This window comes from Metarhizium robertsii (assembly GCF_000187425.2).
Source record: "Metarhizium robertsii ARSEF 23 chromosome Unknown MAA_Scf_8, whole genome shotgun sequence".
NCBI classification, from domain to species: Eukaryota; Fungi; Ascomycota; class Sordariomycetes; order Hypocreales; family Clavicipitaceae; genus Metarhizium; species Metarhizium robertsii.
This window is the reverse complement of record NW_011942226.1, coordinates 1,539,623-1,567,477: the sequence shown is the minus strand read 5'-3', so window position 1 is coordinate 1,567,477 and position 27,855 is coordinate 1,539,623. Positions and strand designations below refer to the sequence as shown.

At 52.9% G+C, this 27,855-nt stretch overlaps 9 protein-coding genes across 9 annotated transcripts in view; 7 read left to right on the top strand and 2 right to left on the bottom strand.

Moving 5' to 3' along the window:
• Positions 1–1,889: 1,889 nt before the first annotated feature.
• On the top strand, positions 1,890–3,902 carry MAA_01252 (serine/threonine-protein kinase gad8; the record flags this gene model as incomplete). The annotated part of the gene is made up of 3 exons (XM_007819250.2): positions 1,890–2,046; positions 2,101–3,629; positions 3,696–3,902. The coding sequence occupies 3 exons, from the start codon at positions 1,890–1,892 to the stop codon at positions 3,900–3,902; spliced, it is 1,893 nt and encodes a 630-aa protein (XP_007817441.2).
• Positions 3,903–4,618: 716 nt separating this feature from the next.
• On the top strand, positions 4,619–5,245 carry MAA_11516 (methyltransferase; the record flags this gene model as incomplete). Its single annotated transcript, XM_011413510.1, has 2 exons — positions 4,619–5,045; positions 5,109–5,245. The coding sequence occupies 2 exons, from the start codon at positions 4,619–4,621 to the stop codon at positions 5,243–5,245; spliced, it is 564 nt and encodes a 187-aa protein (XP_011411812.1).
• Positions 5,246–9,081: 3,836 nt separating this feature from the next.
• Positions 9,082–10,038, top strand: MAA_01251 (uncharacterized protein; the record flags this gene model as incomplete). The annotated part of the gene is made up of 6 exons (XM_007819249.2): positions 9,082–9,132; positions 9,190–9,402; positions 9,471–9,543; positions 9,616–9,815; positions 9,868–9,900; positions 9,961–10,038. 6 exons carry the CDS (start codon positions 9,082–9,084, stop codon positions 10,036–10,038), a joined length of 648 nt encoding a protein of 215 aa, XP_007817440.2.
• A 645-nt stretch (positions 10,039–10,683) lies between these two features.
• Positions 10,684–11,690, bottom strand: MAA_01250 (uncharacterized protein; the record flags this gene model as incomplete). The annotated part of the gene is made up of 3 exons (XM_007819248.1): positions 10,684–10,981; positions 11,041–11,386; positions 11,480–11,690. 3 exons carry the CDS (start codon positions 11,688–11,690, stop codon positions 10,684–10,686), a joined length of 855 nt encoding a protein of 284 aa, XP_007817439.1.
• A 1,075-nt stretch (positions 11,691–12,765) lies between these two features.
• On the top strand, positions 12,766–14,219 carry MAA_01249 (phosphoserine aminotransferase; the record flags this gene model as incomplete). The annotated part of the gene is made up of 3 exons (XM_007819247.1): positions 12,766–12,880; positions 12,997–13,792; positions 13,850–14,219. The coding sequence occupies 3 exons, from the start codon at positions 12,766–12,768 to the stop codon at positions 14,217–14,219; spliced, it is 1,281 nt and encodes a 426-aa protein (XP_007817438.1).
• An 818-nt stretch (positions 14,220–15,037) lies between these two features.
• MAA_01248 (serine/threonine kinase 16) lies at positions 15,038–16,982 on the bottom strand (the record flags this gene model as incomplete). Its single annotated transcript, XM_007819246.1, has 4 exons — positions 15,038–15,164; positions 15,228–16,105; positions 16,177–16,303; positions 16,504–16,982. 4 exons carry the CDS (start codon positions 16,980–16,982, stop codon positions 15,038–15,040), a joined length of 1,611 nt encoding a protein of 536 aa, XP_007817437.1.
• A 505-nt stretch (positions 16,983–17,487) lies between these two features.
• On the top strand, positions 17,488–18,679 carry MAA_01247 (uncharacterized protein; the record flags this gene model as incomplete). The annotated part of the gene is made up of 3 exons (XM_007819245.1): positions 17,488–17,499; positions 17,561–17,686; positions 17,747–18,679. The coding sequence occupies 3 exons, from the start codon at positions 17,488–17,490 to the stop codon at positions 18,677–18,679; spliced, it is 1,071 nt and encodes a 356-aa protein (XP_007817436.1).
• A 5,213-nt stretch (positions 18,680–23,892) lies between these two features.
• Positions 23,893–25,222, top strand: MAA_01246 (uncharacterized protein; the record flags this gene model as incomplete). Its single annotated transcript, XM_007819244.2, has 2 exons — positions 23,893–24,732; positions 24,797–25,222. 2 exons carry the CDS (start codon positions 23,893–23,895, stop codon positions 25,220–25,222), a joined length of 1,266 nt encoding a protein of 421 aa, XP_007817435.2.
• A 1,728-nt stretch (positions 25,223–26,950) lies between these two features.
• MAA_01245 (carboxylesterase) overlaps positions 26,951–27,855 on the top strand; it is a gene marked incomplete at both ends in the record, with an annotated part of 1,936 nt that continues 1,031 nt past the window's right edge. Inside the window, 2 exons of the mRNA XM_007819243.1 lie at positions 26,951–27,427; positions 27,490–27,841. Of these exons, the coding sequence (XP_007817434.1) occupies positions 26,951–27,427; positions 27,490–27,841 (829 nt within the window). The remainder of the gene's footprint in view (positions 27,428–27,489; positions 27,842–27,855) is intronic.

Genomic DNA, 27,855 nt, shown 5'->3' with positions numbered 1-27,855 from the left:
GTCGATACCGCAACGTCCAATACACGCTCGAGTTTTCAACTTCTGCCTACTGTCCCATCCGCCACAAACATAAAAACAGTCTTACCAAGGCTGCTTTACATTCTGTGATAGGTTGAATCTCAGAAAAGTCAATGCGAGTAGACAGTATCGGGGCCGAGGCCGTAAAGTGATAGTTGCGTGACCTCTGCCTCATGCAATGAACCTATCGATGACAAGTGGCAGAACCCCGGCGTTTAACAGTAGATTTGGGAACTTTCAATCTCTAGGACTCTCTCCCCCGCGAATGATGTAGCTCGCTGAATCCTCATGGCATGGAAGTCGGATGGAGAGCGGAGGACTTTAGTGACGAGTTGTTAGCTTAATGGATCACCGATAAAATACTCGACTCTACAAACTAGTCTTGGCGTCACTTGAAACGATATGGATGCCGATTTTATTTCGACTGGAGGAAAGTCCTTAGCATTGAGGGTCAAGTTCGATAAAGTTGGTTTAAAACCTGAAGCCCTACTCTTTCTCTTACACTGGTTGGCGTGAAGACCTAGCCTTACATGCCTCTGTATATGAACTTTACTGATAATAGTAAACTTAAAAAAAACAATTTGGCCTTTTATGGTACGTTAACACCACGTGGTCTGCTTGTTGCAACTGGTTCACAACATGCCGTGTCTACCTGTTTGGAGCATTTGCCATGTCCCTCTGGGAGTTTCCTTGCCTATGATCAAGCCAATCGTACATGTAGCTTTGTGGACCCAGCTTGGTATGTTCGTGCGTCTGTCGTCTTCTGTCACACGGTCAGTCCACCAACAACTTTTGTTGGTGTGCTAGAGAGCTAACAACCTGGAAGACCTGGAAGATGCCACGTCAGTTGGGCCAACAACGGTTATGCAGAGCATCACGCGGCCAAGCTGGAACATTGACGCTTGGGCCCTCAACTGCCCTCGACTTCTTGCATAAACAAAGTCCTGTAACATCAAGGGCATTTGATGACCCAAAGCAGATTGCTAGATTGAATATGAAGACAGTTGTATATATTTATAATACTTTCTTACTATTGGTTCGTGATTACTTTAGGGTGGTATTATGTACTCGTGGATTTTTTTCTAAGCGTTTCGCGTTAGTTTTTGCTATTGATATGCTTACGATTCAGTCGTAGATTTTCCTCCACCCTGGCTGATATTAACGTTCATGGCGTTAGGCTTCCCGCCCAACCATGGAAAATGACCAATAGACTTGGCAAACTATTTATAGAGCAACAAAGACCTCTCTTTAGATCCCCAAAAGCCACTCCCTGCCTCCCTTTGGAAGATTATAAGCCATCTCTAAGAATTTGAACGGCGCGTCTCTAAATTAACTTTATAGACGTTCTATGAAGCTATTATCGAGACATTTTCAAGACGAAGACCGTCAAAGGTTGTCGTTATCAAATAGTATTGACCAGACTTGACATGAGGTGGCACCTGCCAAGTTGCCAACTGCACTGCCAAAAGTGGAGGCGCCAGACCTCTCGTTGGTACCAGGTCTCTCTCCATCTCTTTCCATGCATCACAGTGCATTTCTGAATTGCATCTGCGTCATCTACGTAAAGAAGTTGGCCCGTGTTCGCGTCAAAATGCTTACATAATCACATGGGCAATGTCCTCCCCGAACCAACTCCCCTATCAACCCAAAGTAGCACCCAACATGAACCACAACGACACCCAAAGTGCCACGGCCAGCTTTACCATTGACGGCATCGCCTCTCCACCTTTTCCCACTCAAACATCCTCGCATCATCAATGTCCTGGAAGCTGACCAAGAGTAAGTTGCGCTAGCATGGCCTGGTGAACGCCCGGCCGCATGCCCCTTAACCATCACGCAATCATTGTCTGTTGCACAGCCCGATTCCGCTAATGGCTCACCTTGTAGAACTGAAGGAGACACACCTGGGCTCCTTGGCAGGTTTCACGAGATCTACATCAACCGCTTCCATCTTGGACGCTAATAAGGACAGCAGCCATGGGCCTTCTACTCGTGATGAAGGACCAACAACCAGCTCCATCCCCTCTGGTATGTTTTTGTTGGCCTCGTGTCAAGCTCCAACTCGCTGACCACCCGTTACAGTTGCCGTGGAAAGTCCCAGCCAGGCTCCTGTGGTTAAGACGCCGAAACAGGGCATTCTAGTCGTCACCATGCATGAGGCCTGTGGGTTATCCCTGCCTCAACAGCACCAAAATACGTACTCATCGCAGTACCACACAACGTCCCGCTCGACAGGCAATGCAATGAGCAATACCGGCTCGACGGAATCGACGTCATCTCGTACTTCGGCTCCATTCACGACCAAATCACATCGGCCTCAGACCTCGCTTGGCCGTGGACTTCGAGGGATCCCAACTATCCACGGCCGAGTATCTACCAAGTACATGCCGTATGCTCTGGTCGATTTCGACAAGGTCCAAGTCTTCATCAACTCTATTGAAGGGACGCCAGAGAATCCCACATGGGCCGGCTCCAGCACCCAGTACAAGTTTGATGTGTCCAGAGTTTCAGAGCTTACAGTACATCTCTTCATCCGCAACCCTGCTGCTGTGCCCGGCTCAGGTCGGTCGCAGGATATTTTCCTGGGCGTTGTTCGACTTACCCCGCGATTCCACGCCAATGAATCTTCCAAAGATGCCACATCTGGCAAAAATAGCGAAACGGCTCAAGGATTTCATGGCGTTGGGTGGTTCAATCTAGCGCATGGAACCGGGAAGCTTCAGATTGGCGTCAAGTTTGTGGAGAACCAAGCCAACAAGCTCAGCATTGACGAGTTTGAGTTATTAAAAGTGGTTGGAAAAGGCAGTTTCGGAAAAGTTATGCAAGTAAGGAAAAGGGATACGAACCGCATCTACGCCCTAAAAACGATACGCAAGGCCAAAATCATCTCCCGCTCCGAGGTGACCCATACGCTCGCCGAACGATCCGTTCTTGCTCAAATCAACAATCCCTTTATCGTCCCTTTAAAGTTTACTTTCCAGTCCCCAGAAAAGCTTTACTTTGTTTTAGCTTTTGTGAATGGAGGAGAATTATTTCATCACCTTACAAATGAACGAAGATTTGACGTAAATCGCGCCCGGTTTTATACAGCTGAACTGTCGTGCGCTCTCGAGTGTCTTCATGGCTTCAATGTCATCTATCGAGATTTAAAGCCAGAGAATATCCTCCTCGACTATCAAGGTCACATCGCACTTTGCGATTTTGGCCTGTGTAAGCTCGAGATGAAAGATGAAGACCGCACCAATACATTCTGCGGCACGCCTGAATATCTCGCACCTGAACTATTACTCGGCCAGGGCTATAATAAGACTGTGGATTGGTGGACGCTTGGCGTGTTGTTGTATGAAATGCTAACTGGCTTACCGCCGTTTTACAACGAAGAGACCAACGAAATGTATCGAAAGATCTTGTCGGAGCCCCTGAGCTTTCCAGGGAACGACGTGGTACCACCAGCAGCCAAGGATCTCTTGACGAAGCTACTGAATCGAAACCCGGCGGAACGCCTTGGGGCGAATGGCTCGGCGGAAATAAAGGGACATGCCTTCTTCCACGCTATTGATTGGAGAAAACTGCTGGAACGAAAATATGAACCGACGTTTAAGCCCAATGTGGTATGTTGTTCCTCACCTCCTCTTGTTCGATGCTGCGTGACTGACGAGCTTGGCTGAATTATGTAGGCTAATGCCCTTGATACTACCAACTTCGACCCCGAGTTTACAACTGAAGCACCTCAAGATTCCGTCGTTGAGGATCCTGCCCTTTCCCAGGCTATGCAGGATCAGTTTGCTGGCTTTAGTTATAATCGCCCTGTCGCCGGACTAAACGACGTAGGGGGGAGCATCACAGGCCCGTCGTTTATGAATGGCTCTGAAAGTCAACGATGAGTAGCGGTGGTGCCTGTGAATGTTGGCAAAAGAAGGAATGAGAGGCTCGTGGTGGGTTGGGAGAAGTTGCAGAGCTCAATTGTTGCGCAAGGGCGGCCAGAGTGTTTTGGGATGCACTATGGTGTTTGAATGCAACGTTGTACAATCTATCCACACCGAAATCTCAATTCAGTAACGCCTATATGGATCTCGGAATTCAGATCATAAGCATAGCTGCAGGAATGGTCCTTGTTTATGACGGCATCCCAAAAATTTGTTGGGCAACGGCCCACACACCAGGCGAGGACGATAAATATCTACAATGACATGCCCAGCCGTCATCATAAGATGCCAAAGTTCACGCGCTGCCATCCAATGCCATTTGTAGGCTCGAAAACTCCGATGTCACTTGCAAGACGAGTGGGACTAACTGCGGCTATTTAGATGTCCCCTTTTTGGTCCTGCCGGGGCTCAATACGTCAACCTAGGTAGCACTGAGCGAGGCACATGGTCCTGCTGACATGCGAGGAAATGACTTTTCGGGCAGGCCGCAGCAATATTGACGTTGGCTGACTGAGCAAGGAATTCTCGATGCAGGCTGCGGCCCACGTCACACGCCAAGCCTTGATGACCACGAACATATTTCTCACCCAATTTTTCAGCTCCTTCTTAGGCCACGACTTTGCTCCCACCACCGCTCAAGACACCGTCAACACCCCTCCCTCCAGTCGTCTCCCATGGATATCCATCAAGATACAGAGCAAACGCCACTACTTCGAGAAGGAGCCGACGTACATGGCACAACACAGGACGCCGTTCGCAATTCCCCGCCGTCGCGTCTAGCCGTCGCCCTTTCATGTCTCCTCCTGCTCGCATTAGTTAATATCGGCAATACACTCATCAGCAGTCCCATCGAACAAATACGATGGGAAACCTTTTGTTACAATCCCAACACGACCAGCATCCCCAGCGTTGCGGCCAATCCATCTTGCGCCAAAAAGGACTATGCCCTGCTGCAAAGCTGGAAAGCTGCTATCGAAATCGTCATGATTGTCCTTACAGCTGCTCCGTTTGGCATGGCAGCCGATGCGTACGGCCGCAAACGAATCCTTCAGCTATCTGTTGCAGGCATTACTTCAGCGCAGGCATTCGACATTGTCATCGGTACGAAAAGCCATACAACGCGACATGTGGAAACGGTGCAAATGGACTGATGCTGTGGCGTAGGTCGCTTCCCCGAAACGTTTCCCGTCCATCTGATGGTATGGAAAGGATTTTGGGCCATGATCGGCGGCGGCGGCACTGTATTTTCAGCCATGATATTCACAATCTTTAGTGATATAAGCACAGAGGCACAAAGGTAAGGGGATGTCACTTTGTTCTCGAGCCTTTAGCTAACATGCTCCGCTGGTCAACCACCTTCTTTTATGTCACCGCTGCAGCAATATCGATTCAACTACTGTCTTACCAGCTACTCGTCAAACTCATGTACCCGGATAACTGGATTTGCGTATACGCCGGACTGGGCTGCTTGATTCTATCCTTGTTGACCACGCTCCTTTTGCCCGAGACCCGTGTATCAGTCCCCGAGCGCTGCAGCCAACTGCTACCACCTCAGAGATCCATTCGTTCGTGTAGCAAGTACCAGAGACTTAGAGACTTTTTCAAATCGACCGTCGTACTAGCCCGTCGTTCTTTCTATGAGAACAAAAAGCTAGGTTTGCTTCTGTTGTTTTGCGTATTCACAACTACTGCTAGCAACGTGCCGTTGATGCTGGCCCAGCAGTTCTCAGGGCGACCTGACGCCCTAGACTTGGCGGTGAGTTTGAAACTTTGTCCAATGTGCATGTAGAGCCTTTGATTTACCAACACCCTAGGTGCAGATTTATCTGTCCATGATGTGGTCGAATATTCTAAAGGTCGTGGTATTGACGATAATACTGCCCTTGGCTAGTTACTTGCTTGCCAAGAAACTCGGACTTAATCCGGTGAGAAAGGACGTTTACATCTCGGCCGTGAGCATTGTAGCGCTTGTCGTTGGATCGTTGGGCATTATAGTTGCAAAAGCGACCGGGTCAGCCCTCGTGGTTGCAAGCATCTACATCTATGCCCTTGGATGTGGATATGGCCCGGCCATGCATAGCCTCCTGGGCCTGCTATCGGGTGGTTGTCACATTGGCATGTTGTATGCTATTATTAGGGCTATGCAAAGCGTGGGGAACTTCATGGGGGGGTTATTTTTTGGGGTCTCGTTTGAAATGGCGCCTTTTCTTTTTACAGCCTTGTTCCTGGTGCTTGGTGCGGGTGCCTTGTTTTTGATTCAGTTGGAAGATGCCCAGCAGAGGCAGCCAATTTGGATTAACCTCGATGACCTTGCGGTACACAATGCGTCACCATGAAAAATCAAGATTGATTTTCTTTATTTATAGTTGGCTTAAGAGACGTGAGGTTTCTTGGCGCGTGTTATATGATATCAAAGAACTTATGTTTAAAGGGGTCAAGCGGACTTTGTTTCAGTTTGTGAGGGAACGCATAGGATGGCATGAGATGGCATAATCATACTATACTTTTTTTCAACGTTTTGGAATTTCATCAAGAACCTTGTCATCCGCTCACACTAAATATTGGAAGTTTACAAGCTGAGTCTAACCTCCCAGGGGGAGTTCAATATCCTCCGATTTGAAATCTGCCACGTCTTGGCAACAAGCCCCAGGAACTCGCGAGAATCAAGGCAGACCTAAATTAAACTGAAAATATTGGTGCCTAATTCTGCTGGCGACAGAAGTGAATTGGCATCACGACTTCCCGAACAACGCTCCAGCCAGCGGAGGGTCATTCCGGTCGCTACAATGTCGCATTTACCGCCTTGAACTGCTATTCTGAGCGCCATGAGTGTATGTCCGGTCAACGACGTCATGGCTCTGGTAGGTTCTAGAGACACAATGGATTTTGACGGAACAGGCACGGTGGCGTTTGCGTGGCCACATGACTTGTGTCTCTGGTCCAAGCCCCTGCCGCAAGAATCTCGGAACTTGACCTCCTCACTATTACACGGGCACAGGTACCTCTTACACCTGTAATCTCAACTATCGTGTTTGAAAATTAAAGGACTTCTCCCTTTATATGGGGATTATACTTCTTTGCTGCCGGCTATCAGACTCTCTGAGCCACCATGGTATGTTGTTCCCGCTGGGTGAGGGCCCGAAATCGCGGGCAATGTATGCTCGACAATAAAAAAGACTTGTGGCCCAGGTTCCTGATTGCCAAGAGGCCAACGCCCGGAATATTTCACCATGGCCATGTATAGACTCATGCTGAACAAAGGGAGTTGCATCGCCTCCGCCACCGGCAGGCCTTGCCACGTGCACACAAGACCTCATGTCCGAGCTGCATAGTATGCTACTATGGAGTACCTTTAAATATGGCGTCAATCCTGACATCGAGAGGATCCAGTCTAATTAATGACAACTCTGCATGGGTCATCCGTGGGTGGCCTATACTGGCCCGTGTCCGAAATCTCCCCGGATTCTCTGCAGCCTCTTGTTTCACACCTATGTATCCGATGGTCATTGGCAAACTCTTATCGTATTGCTGGCCAAAATATGGCGTAATCATTTGACACAACCCCAGTCCACCCCAGGCTATCAAGTGGGGCTGACATTCGATCTGTTTGGCTTTCTTGCACGAGATTCGTCGATCTTCGATCGATATTGTGGCGAGGCAATCTCAGGGGTTTGATCACGAGGCGCTTTCTTCTGAAAGCCCCGAGATTAAGCCATGACACTGTCCTGCCTCTGCTATTTGTCAATGTATTTTGAGGGTTAGGAACAGCCGACCGGAACAAGACTAGAGAGGTGGAAAGATGAGCCCATCAGCCACTTTCTTTTTAAATAGGTCGCGCCCACTTGCTAGTTAGATATGCCGTAATTCGACCGTAGCCACCAGGGCCGCCATGAGATTTGCTCCCTTGGAGTTGTAGTCTTGTAGTCAAGGTGGCAAAGTGGGGGAGGAAGAGTGAAGCACAGGCTAGTCGTGACAAGTCCTTGGAGACAAGCATATGACTCGCTCGCAATCAAAGTGAATGAGAAACGGGGCAGCCTTAGTAGTATGAGAGCACGATCCAAGGAGTGGTCCAAGAGTGCTGGGATGTAGCTTCGTTTGCAGACTAGCTGGCAGGATTCAACGGATATGCTCGAAGTTCCTTTGGTAGTAACAACATCCTTGCGTTGTTAGGTGTCATTCTGGGAACATGGATCCGAGCCCAAGTACAATTGCCATGACTTAACTTAGAACCTGTGGCTGAAGAATATTGTGAGAAGATAAAAGAACAAAGCTTGTTGCCAAAGAAAGATATGAAGAAGTGGCCATCAGATTCTAGTCTCAGCTATCAATGGCAGAATTGTGTAAGCATACAACCAGAAATGAAGCGCGTGTTGTGTTATGTTGGCTACAATGTGCATCTACACTTTAGGTTCCCATAAGATTACAACAACCCGGAATGTCCTAGCGTCTCTCTATTCCATAGATGACTCCCTCGACAAGGCGCAGCCACATTGCCTGACAGACCCGGCAGTGGCTGCGTTATCCAGCGTGAAAAGGACCGATTCGCATTTCCAGGGGCATCCTAATATAGAACACGAACCCGGCCACGTGGCTGTAGGGCGATGACGCAAGATTTGTTGATAACCTCCCGCAATCGCCTCGAGCTATGCGGGGGTGGCAGCGCTCGCCGGCCATGAGACCTGGGGAAGACCTGGGGAAGTCCACTTGCAGAAAGCCTCAAAGAGGCAACCATCTGCAGCGGTGTATAATAATCATGGGGTAAACTGGAGTAGCGATCCACACCTGTTGGCTCCAATTTCTATTGTGCTTTCTATTGTTCTCCATAGGGCAAGTTATCAGGCGGGCAACTTCGTGACGCCCTGACCATCTGGGGTATCTATTGTCACAATGGATCTGAGCCCCATCTCACAGATCCCCAATGCGGCATTTACCCCAGTCTCGATGGCTTCACGCAGACGTGTCCTGTGGATGACTCCATGTAGACGGGTTTAATTAGAGTCTGTCAGTCCGGAACCGGCGGGGTTATTTATGTAGATATAAACTGCAGCCATCTCCCGTAGTTTCAATGGCATCGCAATCACTTTACTATACACCAACAATCTATCATCACGCTCTCGTTTATTCCGAAACTCTCACAATGAAGTTTTCAGTTACTTCTGTCGTGGCTGCCATGCTGGCCGTGGTCAACGTACGCACCTCGATACGACATACGCCCACTTACACCAGAGCTAACAATGTACTGTAGGGCCTACCTAGCCCGCCCTTGGCTGAACTAGACGCTTTCAACGTAATCGGCGGAGTCACCTGGACAGGCGAGGTTCTCCCAGGAAAGAACGTTACCTTCAGCGGCACCATGCAAGAGGTCCGGGCAAAAATACTAGCCGAAAACCCCGACTACTTCAGTGCCTATGACAACGAGGCGGGAATCGAGCATGGAAGCCATCTTCAGAAGCGATGGGTACGCTTGTACTCTTGTCCGCTGTCGTGTTTTGTCTTTCTCCGGGATAACGATTAACATGGTCGCAGGAGCTGAAGCAGCCTCCGGACTGCAACTACGGTAATTTCATTCGAAGAATAAACGCCATAAAATTCATCAACGGTACGTCAGATGACCCTGACTCCCGTACCTGCGCAAATACATGGTCGCTGACACTTTCTCGTCATGGTGCAGAACTAAACGCCAAGGGGGGCGGTAATGCCATGTGCGGTGCGCCTCCGCGTCGAGGACCTGGACTGGGGGGTTGCTCCAGAGTTAGCTGTAGTTGGGGATCGCAGATGTGGTTGTGCAATGATAATGATTACCACTTGGATCTTCCTTGCACCGAAGTTGCCTCTGCTTTGTTTGAGCTGAGCAATGTGTGCTATACTGTCGTAAGTCAACCCGGCGCCCACGATGCAGACAAATCCCTAACGTTTACAATAGCAACAAGGTGGTGATACGGAGACGCAGGGCCAGGTCAGTATTTCGTCTCGCATTGTAATATCAACCACGGCGTCGTGCTGACACACTTGGCAGCTCTTTACTACGGATAATTGGAATGTTATTATTGATTATTATGGTGACTGTCATTCAAGCCCTACTGTCGGTCGATAGATCTGCTGGGAAAGAGGCCAAGGGCCATGGCGTCGAGCGTGTTATAAAGCAGAGCATCTTGCATTTAGAACTGGCCTAAATAGAGTGCTGTTCATAAGAGAAAGTTTCAGCTGCTCATTTTTCACGCACTCTTCTTAGTGTCTCGTGAAGACTTGCCACTACACAAGGCTGTGACGCCAACCGGGTCAAATGACGTTTTATATCCCCATGTGCAATGCCAAAAGTTTCCGCCTTGCCAACATATTGTATAGGGTTCACGGTGGTCAGCAACATGCACAGCAACGGCAACCTTGGACACTGCATATCGGTTCGCCAGTCTCTGCTGCGTCTACGCCAACATGTTGTTCAATTTCCCTTGTCCCATTTTACGTCAATTGGCCTTTTTCATAATCTATTGATTTAGCGCGAACAACACATCATGACCCCAAGTAGCCACTTGTGAGTCAACAGCACACAAGGCCAAACAACTACCAGCGGTGTCCACAAAGCCACTGATTCAAAAGGTTCCTCTTCACGACTTGCGATATAATGCTAACAATGAAATTGGCGCATTTCGAGACCCTCTACTTCCCCAATCATTCAAAGCCCAAAAGTCGGCTCATGACTTGAAGTAGCACGGCAGACTTGAAGCACGCCAAAGAAAATTCACCACGCCACATGGCCGCCATCAATTCGAAGGTCACTGCCCGTCATGAAGCTGCTTGCGTCGCTGAGGAGAAAAACAGCCGCGCCTCGATACTCGGCGGGAAGACTGAGCCGGTTGAGCATGTTATCCCTGGACCACGATTCCCTGCGCTCCGGAAACTCGTCCAAAAGCGACTGAACCACTTCTGTCGTGATGTATCCCGGCGACAGCGTGTTGACCCGGATGCCATGCTCGCCCCATTCCGCGGCAAGACTGCGGCATAATTGAAGAACGGCCCCCTTGGAAGTATTATACGCTCTGCATGGCAAGCCCGTTAGTTGGAGGTGCTGCGTCATTGTGTCAGGCACGGAACATACGAAGAAGGCATGCCGCGGTTCGCCACGCTGCCGCTCATGCTTGCGACGAGACAAATGCTTCCGGGGCGCTTGAGCCGAATCATCTGGCGGGCAGCCGCTTGGGCCGTCATGAAAGTGCCGATGACGTTGACGCTCATGATGTTTTCCACTTGGTCTGGCAAAAATTCAAGAGCCGAGGTTTCGTTTTTTATGCCAGCCGCGGCGATTAACCCGTCGAGGCGGCCGTGGTCGTCGGCGATTTTGGACATGACTTTATTGATCTGATGGACATTTCTGACATCGGCCTCGTGGTACGTCAGGTCCGGGCTTGGGCTGTCCACGGGGAGTGTCTTGTCGATGCAATGCACTGCAGCGGATTTGAAATATACATTAGCAAATTGATGCCATATTCGCAGTTAGCCCGCGAGGAACAAGTTGCAGCGTCGCTGCCATGTCGTACCGTTTGCGCCGGCGTCAAGCAAGGCTTGGGCTTGGGCAAGACCCAGACCCCTGGTGCCTCCAGAAACAACGACGACTTTGCCCGTCAGGTCGAATTCCGGCAGCAGGCTCTTCCTGGTTGCATGTTTGGAGGCGTCGTGGACAAATCTGGCCGCGCAGCCGGCTACCGAGGCGGTCCTAAACGGTCGCAGGCAGCGGTTGATCGGCAGCATTGTTCGTTTGGGAACGGTTTATCGACAAGAAGGGGGTGATTTCGCAACACACATGTCCAAGAGCTTCCAGTGGAGTACTTATATGTACGCGCTGTGATACTATCCGTGATTGGTCTTCGGCAGCGGTGTCCAGGGTGCCATGTAGCATCCGAAGTGTTTGAAGCCATTGAGCGAGCTAGTCGGGGCTGAAAAGCTTGCTGCAGCGCCAGACCAAAACATCCCAGTTTACCGACTCTTTTGCTTTTCGGGATGCTTACTTGATGCTATTGCAGTGTTGGTGATGAAAGTAGGACCGGAAACAGCGACACGGCTCTCTTCACTTGAACGTTCCGAGTAAACCCTAACCCTACTCGCGTCGTGGTAAGGCGTAGAGTTTTCTGTAACCCTGGACACCAACCCTAACCCTAACCCTCTCTACGTGTGGAGGTATGCGCTAATATGCGCTAAAATGCCGCAGCTACTTTCACGCGGCATGCGCCCTCCCCGTGACTCACATGCAGGTGAATGACAGCATTGAGGCCATCAAGGGAGTTTTGCTATTTGAGCAGCCAGCAGGTCTGTACCAAGAGGAACGTAAATAAAAAAAATTGCAAGCAGGTATAAAACACGAGGAAAAAATTCTACCCGTTGGCCATTTTCCCCTCTTTCCACCTTGTCAACTGGCTACTTACCTGAGCAGCAGAAAACGCGACACGCACCACTCACTCATATCGACAGAGCGTCCCCTGGTTTCTGCTACAGATCCCATTGCGTGCCTAGGTACGTACTCAATGCTGCTATAAAGGTTCAAATGCTGGATGCATTGACCAGACCAGGTTGGCCAGATTGACCAGATTGACGCCTCCAATCTTCAATGCGCTGCTGCACAAATGCGCCATAAAGTGGTTCAGCAGCGCTGCATGCGGTTATTAGTGGGGCGTCCTGCCAATAGCAATCGTCCATCAAGGTGCAGCCCCGCCTCTCATCATTTTTACATAAACCACATGTGTGCAGTCATCGACAAAATTCTCGAGCTTGAATCGACTCAGAGCCATTGACAGCACGCGCATTCCTTTCCAGGCCCAGCACGCACACCATGCCCTCCAGATCAGACATCACCTATTTTGGTGCAGGCCCTGCGCTTTTGCCCACCGACGTCCTCGAGGATGCTGCCAAGGCTCTCCTCAACTACAATGACACTGGCTTGGGCGGTACGGAGCTCCCAGAGGGCCCAGCCCTCACATTCTCCCTCTTCGCATAGTCCCCGAAACGTCCCTCTGCCAGCCGCCTTGAACAAGTGATGCTGACCTGTAGCTTCTCCGTGTAGTCGCCGAGCACAGTCACCGCTCGCAGCTGGCGACTGACATCATCAACCAGGCCAAAGCTGACCTGGCCTCCTGCCTTGATATCCCAGACGACTATGAGATCCTCTTCATGCAGGGCGGTGGCTCGGGCGAATTCTCGGCCACGGCGTACAACTTTGCCGGCGCCTGGGTTGCCCGCAAGCACAAGGCCATGGTGGACGCCGCTGGAGGCGATGGCGCCGACCCCAAGTTGACCCAGCAGCTCAAGGACACCGTGGACAAGCATCTCAAGATGGACTACCTCGTGACGGGCGGCTGGTCGCAAAAAGCGGCAGCCGAGGCCGTGCGGCTCTTTGGCGCGGAGCACGTGAATATCGCCGCGGACAGCCGCGAGTCCAACGGCGGCAAGTTTGGGACCATTCCCGACGAGAGCACCTGGAAGCTGTCCGAGGACGCGGCCATGGTGTACTACTGTGCAAACGAGACGGTCGACGGTGTCGAGTTCCCCGAGTTCCCCAAGTCTCTGGCGCCGGGGCCCGACGGAAAGGGCCCGATTGTTGTCGCGGATATGAGTTCCAACATTCTTACCAAGAAGATTCCCGTCGGCAACTTCTCGGCCATCTTCTTTGGCGCACAGAAGAACCTCGGCGTCACGGGTGTCACTGTTGTGATTCTCAAGAAGAGCTTCCTGCCGCCTGTTACGCCACAGCCTTCTGCGGCCCTGATGAGACAGCTGGGTCTGCCTATTCCGCCCATCGTCTTTCAGTATGAGACTATTGCCAAGAATAACAGCCTTTACAATACGCTTAGCATCTTTGAGTACGTTGTGGTCGATTTGACAATTCCAAACTGACGTGTTACTAATCGTGTTTATAGCGTGTACGTGGCAGGCCGGGTTCTCAAGAAGCTGTTGCAAACGTACCCGGATAAAGTGCAAGGCCAGCAGACAGTTTCTGAAAAGAAGGCTCAGCTCATTTACAATGCCCTAGAGGCTTTTCCCGACATTTACAAGGTTATCCCCAACAAGGCAGTGCGGTCTCGTGTCAATATTTGCTTCAGGGTTACCAAGGGCGACAATGTAGATGCCGCCGAGAAGGCCTTTTTGGAGCAGGGCGTTGCCCAGGGGCTGACGGGGCTCAAGGGGCATCGTAGTCTGGGTGGAATTCGCGCAAGTAACTACAACTCGGTTCCGCTCGAGGGCGCAGAGAAGCTGGCCAAGTTCATCACCGCCTTTGCAACGTCATAAAAGCGGCGTGTTACTTAGGCTGGCCCAAAAGTCGGTGTGTGCTGGTACTGACCTCTGCAATGCTGGAGCAAAATGTTGAATTTGCTTTCCTCGGCATTGCCCCGGAGTCGATAGTGCAATGAGCCAATTCTTTATGTATTGACGGCATGTCTCAAACTCGTGGGCCGAGGCATCTTTACAAGGACATGTTTGTGACGCATGACCAGCCGCATCTCGTTGGTTCAAGAGCCATCTCAAGCGAGACGGCAGCATTCATCACGTCGTACAAGGCAGTTTTTGTATCCGCGCTACCAATCTTTCGGACAGGGTAAATCAAATAATCTGACACTGGGCTATAAATGATTGTGTTTCTATAAAAACACTCGACTGATACCAAATCTTCAGCTTCTCGGAAGGCCAGGATTTATCCGCAATGTCTATTGCTTCCAAGCCACCTTGTTTGCACCTTGTTGCCTAGGGGTCCCCTTCTCGTGTGCGCATGTACCATCGATCCGCCCAAGCCACCCCAACTCGACGAGTCCCAAAGGATTGTGAATGAAGAGAAGGGCCATGTTGAAATAATAAATAAAGGACAAGAAGCAAAACACCTTGTAAAGGATTAAAGTAGCCTCCTCGCGCCTCCTTGTTCGTTCGCCGTGTAGATCTTGTCGAAAAGATGGGATTTTCGTTGGGTTGTCAAATTATGCAAAGGCCAACCCCGGGGGAAAGGGGACACATTGGCCGAGAAGCGAACCAGCACTTCTGTTGTAACGCGCCCCCAACTCCGCTGCTAGTCTAGATGCTTGTAGTTGTCGTCTCTGTATGCTGTTGGTATCGGCTCATTCTCTGTGAACAGTGCTGTTCTTGGTCCATCTTCTAAACGTCTTGCCGTAGTAGTAAAACACGATTCCTACTCCGCAAAACAACAGTGTCAAGCCCATGTTCAACATGAAGACGGGAATAAATCTGCAGAGCACAGTTAGCATCTTGTCTCATCCCTTCGTGTCCCGTGTTTATAGATCAACCTACCCCGACTGCTCGCTCCACCCCGTAACAAATTCAGCCATGCCATATCCCCAGACATTCTTATTCACCGTGATGGCCACAAACAGCGCTCCCGCCACCGGCTTATAGCTATCAACAGCGTAGGTGCTCACGATAGCCGGAAGGGCCGCCACTTGGATGCCGGTACACGTGTACCCAAGGATAACGATGGGCTGCCACGGCCACTTCTGCTGGTACCCCACGGCGGGCAGGATATGCCCCAGCATCATGAGCACGACGTAGGGAATCATGGCGGGCAGACGCATCTCGGGCTCGCGCACGCCGCCGTTGCGCGCCGTCGCCCTCGCGCACACCCAGTCGCTAAAGGGCCCCGCGGTGAAGAGGCCGATGAAGGTGCCGACAAACAGCGGCAGGTTGGTCAGCCCGACCTGCTCGGCGGTCCAGTTGTACGGCGGCGCCGCAAACACCTGCGACTGCGTCAGGTTGATGATGAGCAGGCCGCTGCAGCTCCAGCTGACGGCGAACGAGGCGAACAGGACAATGGGAAACGCGAACAGGCGCCAGGGCGTCCAGAGCTCGGTCCAAACCAGCCGCCACGTCACGGGCGTCGTCTGGAAGGCCTTCCACTGGCTGCGGGTCGGCTTGCCGCTGCCGACGAGCGACTGCGGCGGCGGGCTGGGCCCCGTCGGGCTGCTCGTGATGTCCTCGAGCTGCACGTCGGACGCCTTGGCCCAGTCGCCCTTTGCGTGGTGGCCGGCCGCGGTCCTGCCCCGGTGCCAGATGGTCTCGGGGAAGCCGAAGACGATCATGCCGAGCGAGAGCACCGTCATTCCCGAGCACAGCCAGAAGAAGCTGGGCCAGCCGGTGTGCTGGGCCATGGAGCCGGACACGACGGGCGCAATCTGGTCGAGACGACTTTGGTCAGCACGTTACGTTGAGCCTGGGGTGAGGAAGTCTCGCGCTCGTCTCTCACCATGAGGGAACCCATGTAGATGACCCAGTACAGGGTGTTCCACTTGCCGCGGTCCTTGAGGAAGAACAGGTCGGCCGTGACGGTGGGCTGGATCGTCTCGGCTGGGCCGGCGCCGAAACCGTTGAGGCTGGAGGGCGGTTAGCGCGCGGGCAAAACGGGCGGTTGTGAGGGCATTTCGGCGGCGGCGGCTTCTTACATGATGGAGCCCATGAATGAGCTGTAGCTCGTCGCCCGGGCGCGCCAGATGTATGAAATCAGGCAAATCACCTGGGACGAGATCAAGACGACACGTCGGCCGTTGGAGGTTGTCAGGGGGACCCTACAGACACGCTTCGCATTAGCCCACCTGCCGTGTCCCTCGGAGACGATGCTGCTTGCCAGAAAAAGTTGCTAAAGCCCAGGATCAAAATAATGACGCCCGTAAACTTGATGACGTCGGCCAACGAGCGGTTGAACTCTTCCATGAGAAAGGGAAACATGGGTGCCAGGGCCAGCGAGGCAAAGCCCTGAGTAAAGGTCAGGGACGAGGTGGCGATAATGGCCGACGCTTTCCAGAAGGGAGACCAGTTGAGCGGATCGTCGAGCGAGTTGGACGGCTGGGGGACCAGGACGGAGGATGCTTGGTCGTCGCCCCCCTTTGCGGCGTCCGTCATGATCTCGGTGCCGGGGAGAATCTCGATGTCCGGGTCATCTCGGCGGCGGTCATACTCCTCCTGCGGTCTTGTCAGCGAATGCAAAGCCCCGACGGGTTGAGAAGTCGAGGCGAATGGACGCACCTCGGTGTATCGGGGCGCGTTTTCCTTCATGGCGCAGATGAGTAAAGTGTCGAATGTGATTGCACAGCACAGCACAGGCAGACGGGAGATGGAGTCGGGGCATCGAGGTTATATGGAAGCCCCGTCGATATCGCCCCCTGGCCGCGTTCCAAACCGGCATCTGGCATCTCCAGACTCCGCGATTGGCTTCCCCGCATGGAGGCCGGTCCGTTATCTCATCGGATCAGGGGTCCAGGGTTGTTGCCATTTTCGGAAACCGGATTGGTCGCGTTCCGATTGCGGGAGGGCTGGGCGCATAACGGCGCCGTGGGGACGCGCAATTCATGTCGACGGCCGATACGGGGTACGGGGTACATGTACGGAGTACATCCACCGCAATCCCACTTGGCGCCCGACGTTCAAATGTTGGCCTTCTTTTAAACCAGCCACACGCGGCGGCGCTGATTCCACGCAGACCAGCTGGCAGACACTTGGCACCGACCTCGACCTCGACCTTGACCTCGACCACCTCCCGCCTTCCCTCCCTCCCTCCCCAATGCCACGTCCTGTACGTGCATCCCCATCCCCGTCTCGCCGTCCTCCTGCCTGCCTTGCTGACCCCGCGACAGGAAAACTTGTCCTGTGTCCTGTACGGGCCCGGCAAAGTCCGCTTCGAGGAGCGCCCGCTGCCCGTCGTCGAGGATGCCCACGATGTAGTCGTCCGCATCGCCTACGTGGGCGTCTGCGGAACCGACGTATGTGAGCCCCGACATCCACCACCTACGTGACAGTGACGGTGTACTGACAGACGCCAGGTGCGCTTCTGGACGCACGGCGGCATGATACGCACCGTGTCTGAAGACCGGCCGCTGGTCATGGGCCACGAAGCCTCCGGAGTCGTTGATGCTGTGGGCGCAGCCGTCACTCGCGTCCAGCCCGGCGACCACGTCGTCATTGAGCCCGGGTTCCCATGCCACAAGTGCAAGCTGTGCCTGCACGGCAGATACAACCTGTGCCCCAGCATCAAGTTTGCCGCCGACCCGCCGCAGGACGGCACCCTGTCGCACCTCTACCGCGTGACGGAGCAGTTCGTCTACAAGATCCCGCCCTTCCTGGGCCTCCAAGAGGCCGTCCTCGTCGAGCCCCTGAGCGTCGTCGTCCACGGCGCCCGCCTGGCCCCCCTGGCCCCCGGGTGCAGCGTGCTCGTCCAGGGTTCCGGCACCATTGGCCTCCTCGCAGCGGCCACGGCGCACGCCTTTGGCGCTGGGCCAATCTTTGTCGCCGACATCAACCGCCAGAAGCTCGACTTTGCCAGGGGCTTCGTGCAGTGTGCCACGTTTGCCCCCGACGCCGCGTCGACGCCCGAGGCCAACGCCGCCAGGTTCAAGGCCGAGACGGGGCAGGCCGCCGGCGTCGACATTGTGTTTGAGTGCACCGGCGCCGAGTCCGCTGTGCAGACTGGCCTTCACGCCCTGGCCACCGGTGGCACCTTTGTGCAAATTGGCATCGGCAAGTCGGACCAGGTGCTGCCGCTCACGCTCATGTGCGAGAAGGAGGTGGACTTTCGGAACTCGTTCCGCTACGGGCCGGGGGACTTTGACCTGGCCATCAAGTTGCTCGAGACACGCAAGTTTTCCGTCGAGTCCTTTATCAGCAATGTTTTTCCCTTTGAGAAGGCGGTCGAGGCTTGGGAAAAGACGCGCCAGGGCGAGGGGGTCAAGAATCTAATTCAAGTTGCCGGAGGCTAGATGAAGCATGTCCGCAAGAGGCGCGTATAATTCCAATGATTGTATTACTTTTTTCTTGTCGTTTATGGTATCCCGTGCTAGACAACTGCCAAGATCCAAACGCCAGACGTATCAACTTGATATTGGGACATTCACCCAAACCCCGCCGCTATTGCCACATGACTCGGTGGCCAAGCCTCGTGGTTATCGTGACAAGTAGTCCATAATGTTCGTAGCGACACAACGTCCAGCCGTATGCAGGCCAAGCTTAAACCCCCAGCTCTGCATACATACAGCCTCAAAGTCTAAGCCTCCCCCAGTCTGTATGTACACCGGTACAGGGAGTCCAGGCATGCCCCGAAAGACCAGCGACCCCAGACCGGACAAGCCGCTCGCGCGACCATGGGATGAAACTAGTATGCAAAGTCTTATCCCACCTGTGCCGCGCCGCCAATCCGGAACCCATGGCCCCTGTCGGATTCCGCCTGCCTGAATTGGCCTTGTGCATCCGATATCCTTGGCATAGAGATTGTAGGGTGCCATCGGCAGGCATCCGATGCGCAAGCACGCGCGAGAGAGGCTTCCATGTTCCCTTTGGAGCTGTGTCTCTCCGACAGCCTTCTCTCCACTTGGCCATGAGACTCAGGGGGCCCCTGGTCGTCATTCCCCAGACGGCTTGCATAATGGCATCAAGCCATGGCTATTGTATGCATATTGCAGGTTGGAGGCGACGCCACCTTGGCGGCTGGGCGCGCCATCGCCACGTCTTATTCGTTGAACCTGGCAATAGATCCTCTCTGCGAATCAGCTGTTGCTTGTTTTCTTGCCCTTGGCTTCGCTCGCCAACGCCACGCCAACGCCACGCCACGCGAATGGGATGTCCCCGACGTTCCAGACGAATTCCTATCATGACCAGCCGGCGTTCACACCTATCAAGAGACGACGGACAAGTATGACCTGGATGGAAGGGCGCAATTTGATTCCGAAGCGTCACTTGTACCGTTTGGGACGACAACAAGCGGAAATGGCTGCTGAAAATTCAAAGAGGTGGCCAGATAATCGAGGAGGCAGACGTGCCCGTCAACGACTCTGGCTTCTTGAACAAGTGGAAATGGCTGGCCATAGAGAGCTTGCACTCGTTCAAAGGTAAGCTTGTTCCACGGCGCTTCCTGGGATACGTCGTTTGGCTGGACGGGAAAGCGTGTTGGCATCATCGGCACGGCTCTTCCGGGAATCCAGATCTTTGCCTAGATACAGCCTGGCGCGGGACGCATTGTCCATTATATCCCATCGCCGACTTGGATATCCAACCCGTTTTCCGCTGACTTGACGCCTGCTTCGTGCCGGGCTGGGAGGTCATGGGCGAGAATGGCGTACGTCTGGCCGACTAGTAGAGAGAGGAGCCAAGTTTGCACGCCGAGCATGGCCAACTATTTCATCGTCAACGGGCCCAGTGCCGCCGTTGGCCATGGGATCTTGCTTTCCGTGATGGAGTGAACGGCGGAATACATTCTGCAATGGTGCGCAAGGATGGCAACCAACAATATCAGGTATGTCCAAGACGCCGACACCTCATGTAGCTCCCGTGCTAACGGTTTCATTAGGTCGGCGACAGTAAGCTCTGCTGCAGCCGAGGAGTACAGCGAGTATACGCATGAGCGGTCGAAGAGAATGGTTTGGACAGCGGATGTCGGTCGTGGTACAAGAACATCGCCAGGAAAGGAAGGTGACGGCCGTGTATGCGGGAACTATTCCGCATTAAAAGAAGTAGGTGGGAAGCTTTCGCTCTCAAGACTTTATTATCGACTACCATTGTTACACGGATGTCACGTTGCCATAAGGCACGGGCCGGTCCTTGAACATGACGTTAGTTACACAAGGGCTTGACACCCAATGGAGGCCTCGGGCACCCAGGCCGGCCCTTTCACCGCTGTTTGATATAAATAAGGGTCACCTACTTTTAACGTCTTGAGGAAAACCAAGGACCTTTGATATTAAAGCGAAGTATTAGCTGAATATCGAATACTGTTCCGAGCGCTTGAACACAAGCCCTTGTCACAACCATGGTCCGAATAGGTTTGCATTTCTGAGCAATGGGTTGACGGCGCGAGAACAGGCGGGAGATTTGATCTTGCGTTTATAAATGATGACAGTAAGATGCATTCTGGTCGGTGAGACGGACGTAGGGAGCATCACGCATCCAGGCATAGCGCTAGACTATTAGACCGCCGGGTTATAGGCCGAATCTAAACCTTTTCCATGGAACTAGTCATTCACTCAGTAGTATCTGCATGCCCTTGCTCATCCGGTAAAACAGGCATCCCTGATGAGCAGTAACAAGTCACAAGCTCCGGGGTCGGAAGTGGTATCCGGTCGTTGGCCCATCAGAGGCTTTTTGCCAACGCTCACCAAAGGCCGTTGAAGAATGACCATGTTACACGGAAAAGGCCCAACAGATCGTGACGCCCAACGAAGGGGCCTCACTGATACGGGACTTATTGGATACGGAGCTTTAACACGTGCCCGGGCAAGAGCTCTAGGCCTAGGCGTTCCTTCCATGTATATAAGGCGGTCACCTTTCTCTTCCTCTCTTATAGCAACTCAAGACCTTAGAGACCCTTCGAGATTATTATTGAATTGATCCCTTTTGCTCCAAGCCTTCTGTATTGAACCCTTGTCACAGGCCATGACAGAGACGCAATGTGACAGCCAAGACAGACGGGCAGGTTGTTCACTGGCTAATTCTGGGATATCCGATTTTGCCAGATTCCAAGCCTCAAGGGCCACCTACAACGGCAGCGTGTGAGCATCTATGTGGTGTTATACAATACAGCACTAGCTTGATTGTTCACGTCGGCATTCCTCTCATATAGCGGTCAGCAATCGTGGAGAAATTAGGCTGTGACCCGGCGAGCCTTTGTATAATATTTGGAAACCAGAACCGAGTGTTGCGTACATCGGCATCTTTCAGTTGGGATATATCTTGCATCTGTGTATAGAGCCAAGACCTTACAAGTCCCTCAGCCACGCACTATTTTCACAATCAAATTGTTGGTTTATCTTTTACGTCTTTATTAGCGTAGGCTGCCGGGTGCAGAGTTCCTACTGGTATTTTGCTGCTGGCAAGTGATACGTCTGATGTAAGTGAGCGGCCTGAAGCCCTTTACCCCATGATCCATGTCACTCGACAAGCTTCAGTATTCTAGGCAAAGAGATGAGCGATTAGTTGCTGGGGGATATTGGGCTTCAGACTAGCAGGTGTTGCATAGTATCCCAAGGCTCCTCGCCTCGTCTGGACGTAGCTAATGCCCGTGAATCAAGTTGTGCCATGTCGTATTGTTAAGCGTAGATTAGGCAACCTGATTCCATTATTTTGGTTCTGTACGCCGAAACCGGTAAAAGGTAGACTCTAGCAACGCCATTGTAATCGGATGACAACCCTAGAGGGCATCTTGAATAAAACTTTTGATTTAGTACTAAGAATTAGTCAATGAAGAAGACAAGTATAACGTGCTCCGAGTATATTTCACCTGCCATTAATGACTGGTGGAAAAGTAAGCACATTGATGACTCCCTCTGATAACGGAGGCCGCTGCATGAGATTTGATGCAGTCGCTACTTTGTCAACTTGACTCAAACACTTTGCCAGCCATTCCAACGGTCAGGGTCTGTCCTAGAGAGGCACCCCTGTGAGACTGCAAGTGCAGCATTTTGCATTTTGCCTTGAGAAGAGTGCAGCGCCAAATCTCCAATGACAATTTGTCACAAACTCGAATGCAAAGCTCCGCGGGGATCCAATTGCCGATACGCAGACACTGCGCATCAAGTTGCCAGACCTACAAGTCCAGCCAGTCCATTGCAGAGGCGACATCACCGTGACAAAGCCCTATGTGATGAAGACGCCGTGTTCCATGTGATCCAGGGCCAAGTGAGACCAGCCCGACAGGATTCGGGGCTGACGTGAACGGTCTGGTACAACTGACAAGTAAACAGGAGCACGCTAGACGAGGGATTTTTTATTCTATGTTGCGCCTATCAATGATGGACAGTTTGGCATTTGAGCTCAAGGTGAGAGACATGATGAGACACCCCGGCCCGAATGTGAGAATGGGCAAGACAACCTGTGCGAGCTGTGAGTTGTGGTCACGCAGTGCAAAGGAAAAAGAAATTCTCATTCTTCAACCAGATGCGCTTTTGTGATTTGTGACAAGGCCAGACACGCAGTGACTGGGCTTGCAACGGGGCGTTTGATTCAAACTAGCAATCGACTTTGAAGTTTGAGATACCAAAGGTTCTTGGATTTCAAAAAGGTCCAGATGTCTCTATAAATACACGTGCAACAAGTCGGTGAGGGCTGTACCGTGCCTCAGGCAGCCCTCGCTTAAGGCCGGACTCAGGCCTCGTCATTTTTCCATCTTCCTTTGTTGTCGTGTAACCATTGTTGGCCCAACGCCCTTTATGCAACTCGTGAGCCAACCGTGCGACACCAACCTCAGGCTGCATGTCTGTCCTACGTGACGAGTCAATTTAAGGATTGTCCCAATCCAAGCCGCCTGAACACCATGTCGATGGCCGCTCCCTCCAGACTCCGAGCTGAAACGTCATTCAGCAACGCATGGCCGCAGACCGGAGACTTGACGTCTCAGCTCCTCGGTCTTTGTCTAGTCGCGTTGCGATATTACCCTTTTTCACTCGCGCCCCCAAGCAGCCGACGCCCGGATATGAGCTAATAGCTGACACTATTTGTTCTTTAAATAGGTGCCATGTAAGCCGCTAGCCGTAGCTGGCCTTGGCAGGGTATCGCCTTTAGCTGACGCGAAACATGTTGCCATGGTTCTTTCTCAATCATGAGAATGCTTCTCCGGATTCGGGCGTCTAGGGCTGTGCTTATTTTTGTCAGGAAAGGAATCCTGCGGTTCTTTTCATCACCGCCCCTACCTTGGCTATTCATTTGGGCTGAGCGCCCGTATCCTGGAAAGGGGCCTCCTCACATATAAAACCACATATATCTGCCTGTTTGCGTTTGCGTTATCCGATTTGCGTCGATGCGAGTAGTTTACATGTTGCCCTCTTTGCAACTCACTTACTTTACCCGCAAAACATGTCCTGGATGCCGGCCTAGGGAAATCCTGCCACTGTTGTCCGTTTGTTCGTTCCATCGACTGTCCGCCTTGTGCCGCTGCGCAGCTCCTTATTCCGAATAGTCTACGCAATCGCCGCTGCGAAACCTGGACATGACGACTTCTGCGACGGACGTGATTCCGCCCGCACACGAGGCTGCTGGAATCTGCACAGCCCCGTGTCGCGCTGACGAGCTGAATAGGCACCACGCCCGCGCGCAAGGCCGCGACCTGCAATGCGACAGCGAGGGCCGCGGAACGACAGAGTGGCCGGGAACAGCTGGGCACAGCTTACACGCGGCACGGGATGAGGCCGGCGACTCGCTCGTCTATTCCAACTTGGGAGACGGCAGGGTACTGGTCTTTTGGCTGCTTCTGCTCGCTACCCAACTCGCGACTGCGCTGTGGCTCGGAATCGTCGTCCTCTTGGCCAAGATGCCCGTCTTGTCCCGTGTTTCCGGCCCTGCGCCCCGTGCAAAAGGAGAGTCGGCTCATTTATTGGCAGATGCCTGGTCGTCTCTGACTCTCAGCACGACCGTCGACGCCGTCGCCGTCCTGGCCACCTTCAACGGCCCCGTCATCCGGCGCTTTCATTACGCCGTATCCCAGCGCATCATGATTCTGGCCTCGATTGTCTCCTTTCTCCTGTCTTCGTGGAACGAAAAGGCCAGTTTCGCCGCGCGGTATCCAGTCGAGTCCGTGGCCGTTGCTTGTGCGCTGTACGCGCTCTTCTGCCTCCTTCTAGACAGCTTCGAGAAGAATATGCACGCGAGCGATGCGGATTGCAGCTGGCGACGGCTTTCAGAGTACAGCCAAAGGTTCTGCCGAGCTCAATCCACCTGGGGCCGTGCGCTGATACACTCGGCGGTTATTGCTGCCGTCGGGCTTTTCCTGACCGCACTCATACCCGCTCCGTGGTCGTCGGTTATTCCCGTCGTCCAGATACTTTTCGAGGTACGCCGAGTGAATCTCACTAGGGGTTACCGTGCAAGATGCAGGCTGCTAAAACAAACGACAGGCCGTATACCTATCGACGTTGAGGATAAAAAAGACGCCGCAGTATATTCTCCTCAGCTCGCCCCCCTTCTTTGCCAACATCTGCGTGCTTTGGGGGGTGGCGCCGCTGCGATCTTCACCGCGAATATCTATCCGGCCTTGGTCTTTTCTGGCCCTGTTTCTGGCAGGACGCGTACTGCTTGACATGCATTTGCGGACTGTACTGAAATGGCGGCATGAGCTACAATGGACCAGAGAGGAGGTGCTCCCTTCTACACGCCGACTGTTGTATGTTTGCGCCGCAATGTTGCTGTTTGAAAACCTGGGGCTCAGGGTTGTCACATATATCAAGCTTATCATGATTCCTGCGATATTTGGTGCGGCAAGTGTTGGCTTCACTTCGCTTGCCGCCCACAGCATTGCTGTTAGGGTCCCTGCTCATAGATAGCGTACTTGACATTTCCGCGGAATCCATCGAGTTCTAAGAACGCCAGTGTAGGAGTTGGTTTGCATGTGATGGAGTCAGCCCTGGCACGAGATAAACATGTCCTCGGTTGCAGGCGCACACTCGGCCTTGACCATGACTTTCGATCCCTTGCGTATCCGAAGTGAGGGTAACGTGATAGACATGCCATGCAGCAAGGTTTCAACGGCAGTTGTAGTATGAAATATCTCTCGTTCGAAAACGTAGATATAGAGTCTCGAGGTGGCCAGTGAGAGCCCAGAACAGCTTCAGGGCCACCCTAGTCATGTGGAACTCAAAACCTTGTTGTCAAACTGGAACTTGACATTATTGTAGCCGTACTACACGGACTAAACTAACCGTCTCTGGTAGAGGCGTACCTTGATAGTCATTGCTCAAGGATCGCCTTCGAAATGCCATCTACGCCCAATTGTCATTTGACACCGACAGAGGCAAGTCTGCCGCGGCTGCAGGTGAAGGGATGTTCACATGGTATCAACTTACTATCAAGTGTTTTACGCTATCGCTAGGCCAGGACTATGACGACTTGACGCGTGGTCAACTCGCTGGTCCATTGTCAACAGTCGACTGCTTCGCTTGTGAACTTTGCAATGTTATCTCGGACTTTGCAGAGAACAAGGCTTGGCTCTCTACGATGCTACAGTTCGAAAACCATCAGCTTTGACTCTTGTCCAAACGAGTGCTCAAGCGAGGTAGAGCCTCGCGTGACTGTTGGGATTTAACTTGATTCGGAACGCTAAAGTAGGCAACTTGACTAGCTCGTGTGGCAGCGAGAACAATGTCCGTCCATCTTGGCATCAGTTTATCTCACACTCCGCCACGATCTGCTAATGCAACGTTCCCCAGGATGGGTTGGGTGGACAGACAAAGATTGTGCGGGGAAACAAGCGTTCCCGAACCTAGTCGTGTCCTTATCTGGCCGCCATTCACGCCTTCATGAGAAGGTCAAAGCGGGGGGTTCCCTGTTGATTCTGCCGTGGTACTGTACATACATTGTAAGTTGGCGCCAACTCTTGCACCGAGGTCATGGCAAAGTCCCAGAATTTGAGTTTGGCCTTGTTGCTGTAGGCATCCCGTTCCTTTACACGTGGTCGTGCTTCACGCTTCCCGCCCCCACCAATTCTGTAAAGTCTGCGAATCGACACGGACAACCCAAGCCACCAATTTCCTTTACGGGCGAACGTGACACACTAGTTGCTTCTGGTCAACATGGAAAGACGCGAAATCAAAGTCCGTCAAAGTCCTTGGAAGTCCTTGATCACAAGCCGCCAAGCTATACTGAAGCCCTTTATCGCTTCTTCCCCCACAGGAACGGCCCGAGTGTCCCAACGCGGGACATCACATGCTCAACCATCATCGCCATCGAGTCTTCAACGGAGTCTGATAGATTCGGGGAAACAGGCGAATCCAGAGATTGCGTATAGCCCCCTTCGAACGGTCTCGTTGTCCAGCCGGACCAGGTATTCGCAACCCGCCGACGGAGCTGCCACAGATCAGAGCAATACAAGCCTTGGCAGATCCTGGAATCAATATAAATTGGCAGCCATGTGCCCTGTTCCATATCTGGTCCTGTCTCGAAGCCTCATCCGTTTATCCTCGTGTAAGCCACGCGGACTGTGAGACACCGGAAATTTTACCTTCCCCCAGCCCAGCCCTATATCAACCTCCTAGGACCCGGCCAGTTTTGCCGCCATGTTGATCCCCCGTTTGTCCCTCTCCCTCCTTTGGGCTGCCGTTGCCCTGGCGTCGCCCACTGGGACTCCTCCCGCGGGGGATCCTGAGCGCATTGCCACCAGGACCGCCACCGCCGCTGTCCCGGCCGGGACGATACTGGGCAGTGCGAGGTTCGGCGTCGAGGCATTCAACGGAATCCCCTATGCAGAGCCCCCTCTTGGTCCGTTGCGGATGAAGCCCCCCGTGCGTCTGACCGAGTCTTTGGGCGTCTTTGATGCCACTGGCCTGGCCCGCCCTTGCCACCAGCAGGTGGTTTCGACGGACAGCCAGAACTTCCTGCTGGACACGCTTGGCTCCCTTGCGAATCTTCCATTCGTCCAGACTGTCACTGGACAAACTGAAGACTGCCTGACAATCAGTGTTGCCCGCCCCGAGGGTACCACCGCCGGAGACAATCTACCAGTGCTCTTCTGGATCTTTGGCGGCGGCTTCGAAGTAAGTCTCTGCAAGTCGTCCTTTTTCAATTTCAAACTGACACGGTATTTTATCTGCTCTAGCTTGGGTGGACGTCCATGTACGACGCCACGGGTCTCATCAACCATGCCAAGTCCATCAACCAGCCATTCGTCTTTGTCGCGGTCCAGTATCGCGTGGCGGGATACGGCTTCATGCCAGGCAAGGAAATCATGAACGAGGGCTCTGGTAACGCCGGCCTGCTCGACCAGCGCATGGGCCTGGAGTGGGTTGCCGACAACATCGCCGCCTTTGGAGGCGACCCCGACAAGGTGACCATCTGGGGTGAGTCGGCCGGCGCCATCTCGGTGCTCGACCAGATGATTATGTACGAGGGTGACCACACTTACAAGGGGAAGCCGCTGTTCCGCGGCGCCATCATGAACTCGGGCCAGGGTGGCGATCAACTC